Here is a 10952-nt window from a genome sequence, read left to right as displayed (position 1 = left end):
TTCCACCTCGACTATATGCAGCTTAAAGTAAAGCTGTCAGCAGTGGTAGAAAGTAACTAAGTACATTTACTCAGGTACTGTACTAAAGCGATATATATGATTCTGAATGTCCAATCTGCATAACGAGTACTTTTACTTTTGGTACTTTAAGTATATTTTGATGCCAATACTTTTGTACTTTTACTTGAGTAACATTTTGATTGCAGGATATTACTTGTAATAGAGTATTCCTACATTCAGGTACTTATACTCAAGTACAAGATCTGAGTACTTTTACTCAAGTACAAGATCTGAGTACTTCTACTTTGGTGCTGTTTACACAAGAACGCAAACGGTTGTATCCGCTACTTTTCTCTTTCGCATAGCCCGTTCGTTCGAGGCCGTAACGGAAACGCGGAAACGGACCCCGCAAACGATAACGGGTCCCAAGGTGGATAGATGTGCGGACGGAACGCTCTGGGGGGCCAAACGGCTCCGTGTGTACATCCTATACGATACTTTCCTGATAACGATGAAGCCATAGCCCCACCTCTCCCCACCTCTGCTGCTCACTGCTGTAGCATGGTCAGTAGCTACTGTCAGTAGCTACTGACCATGCTACAGATGTTAGTGCAACATCTACAGCTCCTCTGCCACAACCATCAGCAACAAGTGGACATGGAGAACTACATGAACTACATGTTGCTAAATCCACCGCGGGGCATAACCAGAAGGGCAACCATGGCAACCATGGCAACCATGCTCGGGGGTCTTCTTCGCTGCTTTTGGTGTATTTTGTGGCGGAAGTACAGCGCCACTTACAGGCCCGGCATATGTACTACAGCATGTCCAGCACTTTCGAGCGGTCTCGTGTGAACGGAAGACTTTTTTGACATCGTATTCGGTTCGTTTGCGTTTCGTTTGCGTGTAAATGGGGTCTTTTACTCAAGTACAAGATCTGAGTACTTCTACTTTTACTCAACTACAAGATCTGAGTTCTTCTACTTTTACTCAAGTACAAGATCTGAGTACTTCTACTTTTACTCAAGAACAAGATCTGAGTTCTTCTACTTTTACTCAAGTACAAGATCTGAGTACTTCTACTTTTACTCAAGTACAAGATCTGAGTACTTCTACTTTTACTCAACTACAAGATCTGAGTTCTTCTACTTTTACTCAAGCACAAGATCTGAGTACTTCTACCACCTCTGGTTGTCAGTCAGTGTAATGGTTGAGTATAAAATATGTCCTACTGATGGAACTAATATAAAAAGCACAGGAACAACCTTGTAAGACAATCCAAGCACCGCAACTTCAATACAAATTGACAAATCTTTCACACATTTCAATTTCATTTCAAGATCTCAGCCACCAATGGTTTTTCATTTGCAACGGCACCTCCTCTTTGTTCAACTGAGTGTTCATTGACATTGGAAATTGGGACTGGTTTATTATTTTTGAAGGGAAGAGGGATTAAACTTGGACGTGAGAGTTTGACGTAGAGCCATAAAGACAAGCTGTTGGTCTCCACTATCTCCGCAGTACCACCTTGGGGTCCACGATATAAACAAAAAAAGGTTGAAGACCCCTGCTGTGGACTATTTCAATCCAATAACAAACGTTGAAGGACAGTGCTTATTGTCTTTTCCTGCAATAAAAGAGCATCTTGGAGTGGGTACGCAGGAGAATACAAAATCTGGCATTATAACCAAAACAGTCCCCTTTCCCTTTATGAGTGGCAATTTTTATAACGCGTGTTGAATAATGCATTAAAAAAGGCCAGAGGATGTGAAATAAACATCAATAGTGCTGTCCATAAAAACGCATAAACCCAACACACACAGGGGGAAAAATAATGCATTAAAATGACACACAGTGATCCGGAGCAGTGAATAGGTCAGCCTGGGCATATATTACATATCGGCCATGTAAATGTGACTCTTAACAAACCAAAGGAGGCGTGCTGTATTCAAATTGAACTTTGATTCACTGTTGGGAAAGAAAATAAGTTATTTAAATCTCTCCTTTCCCAGTTTATATGGTTAATAAAACAACGTAACACGAGGAAACAACAGAAAGCATTAACCACGTTCTACGCTCACATTTCAATTTCAGGGAAATTAACCGAAAGTGAGAACATGGCGGAAAGCAGCTGGATGTGACAAGTGGCATGTGGAACACAACATTGGATTCAATTAGGCCGCTGATTTCGACTCGTACCCACCCAGAGAGAGAGGAGTGAAATGCATTATGGGTAAATGGAGAGCGCGACGATTTTATGCTATACCTTTAACAGGCAGCTGCTCAGAGACGAGAGCTCGCTAATGTGTTTGTGGACGGAGCTCAGGGAGATAGCATCTTTACTGTCACACACACACACACACACACACACACACACACACACACACACACACACACACACACACACACCACACACACACACACACACACACACACACACACACACACACACACACACACACACACACACACACACACACACACACACACACACACACACACACACACACACACACACACACACACACACACACACACACACACACATACATACACCATGTATACATCACTTCAGGGGACATTAACCATAACCAACACATCCCTAACCCTAACCAAGTCTTCACCCTAAAATTAATGATTCCCCTCATGGGGACCTCCAATTTGTCCCCATAAGGGAGGCGAGTCCCCACACGTGACTGTGTAAACAGATTTAGGTCCCCACAAGTATAGTAATGCTAGGCCACACACACACACACACACACACACACACACACACACACACACACACACACCGACACACACACACCGACACACACCGACACACACTGCAGGCTCGGTCAGTATGGACGTGACGGTCTGTGGAGCAAAAGTTTGACTTTACTGGCACTCTGGAACTGACTTTCGTGTGTGTGTGTGTGTGTGTGTGTGTGAAGCGCGTGCATGTTTATAAGTTTGTGCATGGTTGAGTTGTGGATTCAGGCGGCTCCTATCTCATTCTGTCTCCACCCACGGACCTTTCTAGGTGTTAAAGGCCGAGGGGATACAAGAGAGAGGAGAGGAGAGTGTAGAAAAATAAAAAAGAGAGAGACAGTCATGATAGTGTCTGAGTTGAGGGGAAGTATGAGCCCTCAGCTCTTCATATTTTTACGGGAGAATGTGGAGTGGAGGGTGAAATGTGTGTGTGTGGAAGGAAGAGTGTGTGTGTGTACAAAAGTCTCTGTGTGTCCGTCTAGCTGCGGGAGGTGAATAATAAGGAGTCGTGCTTCTGCAGCCTTCGACCATCATTACACTCATTATATTTCTTCCTGGACTGTGAGAGGAAGGCGTGTGTGTATCCGAGGATGACTACACACTCGTACGCTCTAATGTTTAAGTGAATGGTTCAGATGTGAGATATGAAAGTGATTAATCCCCTCCTATCTTCGTCTTTGGTGTTTGACCCAACACAGACGGAGACCGAATGTTCCTCAAGTCTCCATGGCACATCCTCAATTAGCATCACCGACCAAAACACACTGTCAAACTCTGACTCCTCTCTGGCTCTGGTGTCTGACTCCATAATGAAGCCCGCTGTCGGGCATGAGCAGCTCTACTGGCTGCACACACACTGTCTGTAACACTGGAAAATACAGACACACACACTTGTGTTCACACGTCGCTCTGCCTACACACACGCCGGGTACTTAACTTTCATTTGGCAGTCTGGCTTCGGACTGGCAAGTAAATAGAGCAGCTTTGTGTGTCATTAAGAGCCTCTGTGCATCGTCAGCTCTGCATGGCCCATATTTGACTTATTGAACTCCGAGAGGCAAGAGTCAAGATGTGCGGTTCAGCCGGGTATAATGCTCCTTTTCTGATCCTCGGATGTGAGGGATATTTGATGTACTCTAGTGAATAAAGAGGAAATAACACAGTGAATGATATCTGCTTGAAGCCCCGAAGCAAGTCTTCATTCATCTAATGCTATTAAACTGAACGGAGTGAATGTCAAGTCGCAGGATATCGAAGAATCTGCAGCTGAGTCAGGAGAAATGCGTCGTTTAATAAAACTGGAAAAAACACAATAAGGTAAAAGTGTGGAGTTTTGGCTCGTAGCATTAAGCTAGAACGGTCCTGTGTAGGTAGATTAATGTCTCTAAACCTGTGTAGGCCGACACTAAGAATGCAGAACATGAGATTTATTTGAATATATTTAATTTCATAAAGTGAAGTGGACACCTGAACCAATTGACAAAAGATCTAGCTTTGGCATTTTGCACAAAAGAGCAGCTTACAAGTTTTTTATGGCTTTATTCTCAGCATATAACCAACTCTACAGGATCTGGAAGACGTTTTATTTTCTGTGAAATCGATAAAATATGTTAACCGTGAGGCATTATGTTCATTAGACAAGTCTGTGAGTTTCATCTCTTTTCCTTTCTGCTTTAAAGCTCAGCAATGAGTCCTCCATGCTGATAACTAAGCTGACAGTAGCGCCATTATTAAAAAAAAGCTATTGGATGTATTTATTTCTCTCAACCATTTCTGCTCTTGAACAATAATTATTTTCAAATGAACTCCTCAGGCAGCATTGAAAACAAGCATGTGGGTTTCAATTATATATTAATCTATTTAGCAACTCTACACTTAACTACTAAATACATAATTCACATTAATAATCTCTTTAACATTCCATGAAAATAGACTCACGGCTTCATTGATGGTAGGAAAAACACTTTGAGTTCCACTTTCAATCCGAGGTTAACATCGAACACATGTATTTTTGTTGTGAAAATACTGAATGTCCTCTTCCAGTCTGAGAGTCACATGATAACAAAGGTATCCCAACTGTAGCTGTGTTCATGACAGGATGTGTGATTACCTAGAAGAGCATCAGGACTGTTTGAGGCATATGATAGCTATGTGATTAACATGATGATTCAGCCTCTATGGAGAGAGACATCAAGCATGCTCATTTCTGACGTGGAGCTAATCTGAAGTGAACATTGAATACTGCTTTCTATTCCTCCATCTTGTGACTGTGTAACTCCCTCTCTTGGATATCAGCATGTGAAGGACACTGTTCAGGAACTAGTTGATGCTCTGTATGTGATGACTCCTTCCATTCTGGAGAGGATCACAGATACATGGATCCTGATGTTGAAGCTCAAGCCGGTGATCAGGGATTATTAACATTTTTAAGTATTCAGAAAAAGTCATAATTTTGAGATTTTGAGAAAAAGTCAGATATTTTAGAAAAAGTCAAGTTTTTGAGGAAAAAGTCAGAATTTTGAGATTTTGAGAAAAATTCAGAATTTTTTAGATGTTTGAGAGAGTCAGAATTTTGATCACAGATACATGGATCCTGAGATTGAAGCTCAAGCCGGGGACGAGTGGATTGTTCTAACAATTTTCTATTTTAGCAGAGGAGTGAACGCTGCATGGTGGTTCAGTTCTTCCCCGCCGGGCCAGCAGAGCCTGGCTTGTTTATTTCCAGCCCAGATTTGTGTCTCCTGTGGGAGTCAGACCTGTAATGCAGATACAGTGAAACGGGAGAGAGGAGGAGGTGCTCGGGGAACAGACTGATGAAGTTGCAGTCGTGTGGCCTTTTGCATCAGCAAAAAGAGGCGGAGAGGACTAAATACCAGCATGATGATAAGACTGCTGAGGCTCAGGCCAATGACACTAAGGGCAGGTTTAATGCAAATAAAGCAACTAGCGTGTTGCTTTTAAGGAATCAGGGTTGCACAGTGAGTATTAGAGACACTTTTTAGAGAGGCGTGTGGCGTAGTGGGTTGTCCGTAGGTGTTCGGATCAGAGGGTCACAGGTTCAAACCCCGCTGCAGTCAGCATGTCGTTGTGTCCCTGATACACTTCACCCCAAATTGTTCCTGTGGGGATTGTCCACAGTATTTAGTATATAAGTCGTTTTGGATAAAAGCGTCTAACATGTAACATGTAACTAACTAACATGTAACTTTTGTTTGAAGATATAATCCAAACTTTAAGGTTACTAGTTGTATTTGGGTTTCTAATAGTCTCTGTTTTTCCACTGCCTTATATCATATCTAAAATGGCTTTGTCTTCTTGTTTACCTTTTGTATTCTACTGGCTTTTTAACGACTGTTGATAATGTGTTTTTGATGCCTTGCACTTGAATTGCCTTGCGGTGAAATGTGCTATAAAAATAAACTTCATTCTCCTTATAGATGTCTGGGACACTTTTAGCTTTAGTTAGCACTCCAGATGTATGCGCACAAGCACTACAAAGTATGTTTTCTTTTATAAATCGTCACATTGTCCTTGACCTGAATCCCTACAAGCTCCACTTGAGCTGTTCTGTATGTTACTCTGCTGAGAGCTCAGGGGGATATAAGCTGGGTAGATTTTGCTTCAGGGATCAATAAAGAATCCAAAACCCTGAGAGGATTTTTTGCTCACTGATTCACTTAACAGCAGGTCGGAAAGTGTTGACTTGAATCCATCTGAGATACTCTTCAAAATAAGTTCCAAAAGTTATAATTTTCACTGCTTGACATCCCTCTAAAAAAAACACCAAGCAGATGTTTCGCTTATTGCCGACGAATCATGTCTGCCAAACTCCGGGATCTGATCAGGTGGCTGCAGAGATACTAATCCTGAAAGGTACACACACACACACACACACACACACACACACACACACACACACACACACACACACACACACACACACACACACACACACACACACACACACACACACACACACACACACACACACACACACACACACACACACACACACACACACACACACACACACACACACACACACACACACACACACACACACACACACACACACACACACACACACACACACACCGTAGTGTTTGTGTGGTCGTGTGTGTGTTTTTCTCTCTCTCCCTCTGACTCCCCAGGTGCAGCCTCCCCCCAGGTGCAGCCTCTCCCCAGGTGCAGCCTCCCCCCAGGTGCAGCCTCCCCCCAGGTGCAGCCTCCCCCCAGGTGTTCCTAATCCCTAATCAGGGCCTCCATATAGGACCGGAGGAAGACTGCAGTGGGGTCTCCTTTTTTCCTCCTCTGGCTGCATGTGTGCAGAACTGTGTCTTGCCGATTGATAGGAGGGGAGCTCCGTGATATATCGATGCTGTAGTATTCTGTGCAAGTTGGCTGGTGAGCCCGTGTTCCTGTCACACACACACACACACACACAACACACACACACACACACACACACACACAACTACACAACCACACACACAAACACACACACACACACACAACACACACAACACACACACACACACACACACACACACACACACACACCACACACACACACACACACACAACACACACACACACACACACACACACACACACACACACACACACACACACACACAGCGTGTATCTCGCCAGCTCTCAGTGGGGGGGGTCTGGTCTAAAAAAGTTGCTGTGATGACAGAAGCTGCAACTTGTATATTTATGTGTGTGTGTGTGTGTGTGTGTGTGTGTGTGTGTGTGTGTGTGTGTGTGTGTGTGTGTGTGTGTGTGTGTGTGTGTGTGTGTGTGTGTGTGTGGTCTCCTTCTGTTTAATTAAACATGGATCTGTCCGGGGGAAGAGAAGACAGACGGACGGCTAAAAAAACAACTCCATCACACTTTTTTGGGAATACCGATCTTTGATGAATCTAAACTTTAGATTCTAAAGGGACGTATCCACACATTCCTTCATCTTTAAGTGTTGTAATGAATTAACATATCTATTTTATAATTGGGGAGAGACAGGTGGTATTTACACTTGATCTTTACATCTAAAGGACTTTAATTGCACAGAAGCAATTGTTAAACTCTGTGCAATTAACACCTTATCAGAGTTAAATCAACTATATCAAAAGGATGCAAATGTGTCTTTGATCGGAGTATGCGTGCAGCTTTAATACAAGTTAGCCAAAGCTGTCCAAATAAAGTGCTCTCCAAATTGAAGGTTTCTGCATGTAATTACAACTCTGGTGGCCCCAATTAAGTCCATGTCTCAGTGAAGGAGGACAAGAGCTAGACGAAGAAACAAAGCTAAACAAAAAGTAAGTGAATGTAACTGTCTGTAATCAAACTCCCACTAAACACCAGTAAAAACTATCTTTACCATCTCCTGCTCACTGAGTCTCTCTCCTCCTCACACATCAGAAATACCCTGACGTTCCCTTTTGGAGACGAGCCTCTGAGATTCCCTCGTGCTCATCATCAGTTTCCTTTCCTGAATCCGGGACGCATTCCCAGGATGCCTCTGTGAGGAAAATGGTTGCGGCGCAATGACAGAAATACGACAGCTGGCATCCGGTGTGTGTGTGTGTGTGTGTGTGTGTGTGTGTGTGTGTGTGTGTGAGTGAGAGGAGCGGATGATAGGTGCGACTGTTCAATTGCTACCTAATGGGAGGATAGTCTTTTTATTTGGGTGCTCAGCAGCTACTAATGTGTCGTGGGTAATTATCAGATAGTATATATCCTCCTGAGGTTGCAGGACCATGTGTGGGATGCTCCATAAAGCAGGCGGTGTGTTATTTAGCTGCACAATGATCCATTACACAACCTGTGGAGGCAATATCTTAGCTAAATGTCGTTGTTTGAATACCTGTTCAGCATTTAACTGAATTATTTCGAACAAATTGCATGATTTGTTGAGGACCTAACGTCTTATAAATGTATATATTGTATTTAGTATTGTGGATGGTGCTGAATATATTATATCAAGTTATTGTATATGTTATGTAGGGCTCATCTACAAATAAAACATGCTACATACTGTAGGCATATTTGAGTGCTCAGGGCCTATAGGATCTATTTATAAGGACCTAATGAATGTAATGTATGCATGTTTACATTGATGTAGGGCTTGCTATAAGTATTTTCTAAGGTCTAGATATGTATTTATTGATGTTGATTTCCCATCAGCCGTGTATTTGTATCACTTCGGGTTTTCTACGGATGTAAATTGCGATAGGGGAGGGGGAAGCTATGCGTAAACTGCATGTCCGGCAGCTGAACCCACGGACTGCTAATCTTTTTACACAAAACAACACAGCCAGGTAAGACCTAATTATTGTCATGGATTTGAATTGTGTGTTTTTTCGTATAGTCAGTTAGCTGAGTTTCTTCCCGTCAGGTGGGCATGGACCATTAATAGCTTCATAAATAACACTTCAGAGATAACACAGTTGCTAGCAGATGTAGCATTTTCGGGTCCGTGAGGTTTAACACGTTAAGGAATATATCTTTCTGAAAATGCAGTTATCTACCCATGTATTGGATGTATTCTGGGGAACAGGCCTTACATCTGAACCACACAATTAAAAGAGCTAGGATTAAGGATCATCATTTTCTTTACAGCATCCAAAAATCTAATTCTCTGCCAGAAATTGTGAAGAAAGACTGCAGACAAACCAACAAAAACACACTTCAGGGATCTGTGCATCCATAAGACCCTGACCCATATTCCTTAATCCTTTTTCAGAGAGACCCAAGAAGCAGCAGCAGCTATCAGGTTCATTCTCGCTATATTTTTATCAGGGTTGCAGATGTGTGAAAATGGCACCAGAAATAACCCGGGCATCACATAATTCTGTCATGAAGAAGAGCGCTCGTATTTCAACACTTCCTTGCATCATCCAGGCAGCTTTTGTGCAGAAATAAGCCTATTCATATGTGAGTGATTACTGTGTGTGTGGCATTAAATATGTCTCGGTAATAATAAATCTGATGGCTGTGGCCACTGAGTAAATATAGCCGGGGGATTTGGTCGTGTTAGATGTTGCATTTCATCAGCGCTCGTCGCATCAAATGTCTGCGGCTGAGTTCCTGAACAATGAGGGAGGGTGACGGCGGATGAGATTGGGTGCGTGTGAGGGGGTTTTTGTGGGTTTTCGTGACATACCTGACCACACCCGGGACACTCGTCTCCGTTCTCACAGGTCCTGCGTCGTGATTGGATGCCTCCGCCGCAGGGCTGGGTGCAGCGGTCCCACGCAGACCAGGCCGACCAGTAGACATGGGTGGGGCAGGGCAGGTGTTCGTTACAGTACCTGAAGGAAGGAGAGGAGAACAGATCATTAAGGAACTTTGTATTGAAAAAGCCCCTTCTCCCGCTGGAAAAAACCCACTAACATGTGACTTATGTCTTCAAATTCTAAAGCTTTATTGCCATATACAATAGCTACAACTTAGCTGTTTACAATTAAATGATAAAGTCCCAGGCTCTTCCAAAAGTACAACATACTGAAGGTCAAAAAAAGGAGGGAAAATAGTGCAAGGGACAAAATGCAGGAAGTGTAAGTGGGAAAGGTTATAATTGGCGACAATTTAACATATAATCAACAACATCTACAGGGATTTATACAATTATATTAATATATTAATGTTTGAAACATACAATCAATATCATCTCCCCAAAGCCACCAGCCTCCATTAATAGAAACAGCAAGTTTGCCTCACTGATAATCACAAAACACAAACTCTGATTCAAATCTGTGTTTTTTAGTCTTGTTTCAACAATCACCAATTCTTGTTTGGAGTTTCAAAAAGAAAGACTGAATAATAAACAGATATAAAAAAAGAACTAACCAACAAAACATTTCCACTGATTACAAACACTGCCTTAATGCCGTCAACTCCAGAGATAAAAACAGAAAGGCATACTGATCATTTGGCAATGGGAACATATTATATCAGCTATTTTTGATGGGTTTTCCTTGGTTCAAAACCTGGATATACAATCTAAATATGGTGGTTAAGAGTTTACGATAAACTGGCATCTGTTTTCATCCATTGTTATTATAAAAAATGGAAACAAGTGAATCTTTAAGTTATTATTTGTGTATTTTAGTCACAGCTGAGATTAGTTGCTATAACATACGTTTCAGTGCCACATTTGACTTCATGTTTGTATAACTGGATCTCAGTGCTCTCTGGGA

At 42.4% G+C, this 10952-nt stretch overlaps 1 protein-coding gene across 3 annotated transcripts in view; it reads right to left on the bottom strand.

Moving 5' to 3' along the window:
• sema5a (sema domain, seven thrombospondin repeats (type 1 and type 1-like), transmembrane domain (TM) and short cytoplasmic domain, (semaphorin) 5A) overlaps positions 1 to 10952 on the bottom strand; it is a gene marked incomplete at its 5' end in the record, with an annotated part of 116376 nt that overhangs the window by 42073 nt on the left and 63351 nt on the right. For all 3 annotated transcript variants that reach the window (XM_034236539.1, XM_034236540.1, XM_034236538.1), the window contains 1 exon segment: positions 9917 to 10064. In XM_034236539.1, coding sequence (XP_034092430.1) covers positions 9917 to 10064 — 148 coding nt within the window.

Source organism: Gymnodraco acuticeps, unplaced genomic scaffold (genome assembly GCF_902827175.1).
Source record: "Gymnodraco acuticeps unplaced genomic scaffold, fGymAcu1.1, whole genome shotgun sequence".
NCBI classification, from domain to species: domain Eukaryota; kingdom Metazoa; phylum Chordata; class Actinopteri; order Perciformes; family Bathydraconidae; genus Gymnodraco; species Gymnodraco acuticeps.
Note: the sequence above shows the minus strand (reverse complement) of the source record. Positions and strands in the feature narration are given on the sequence as shown.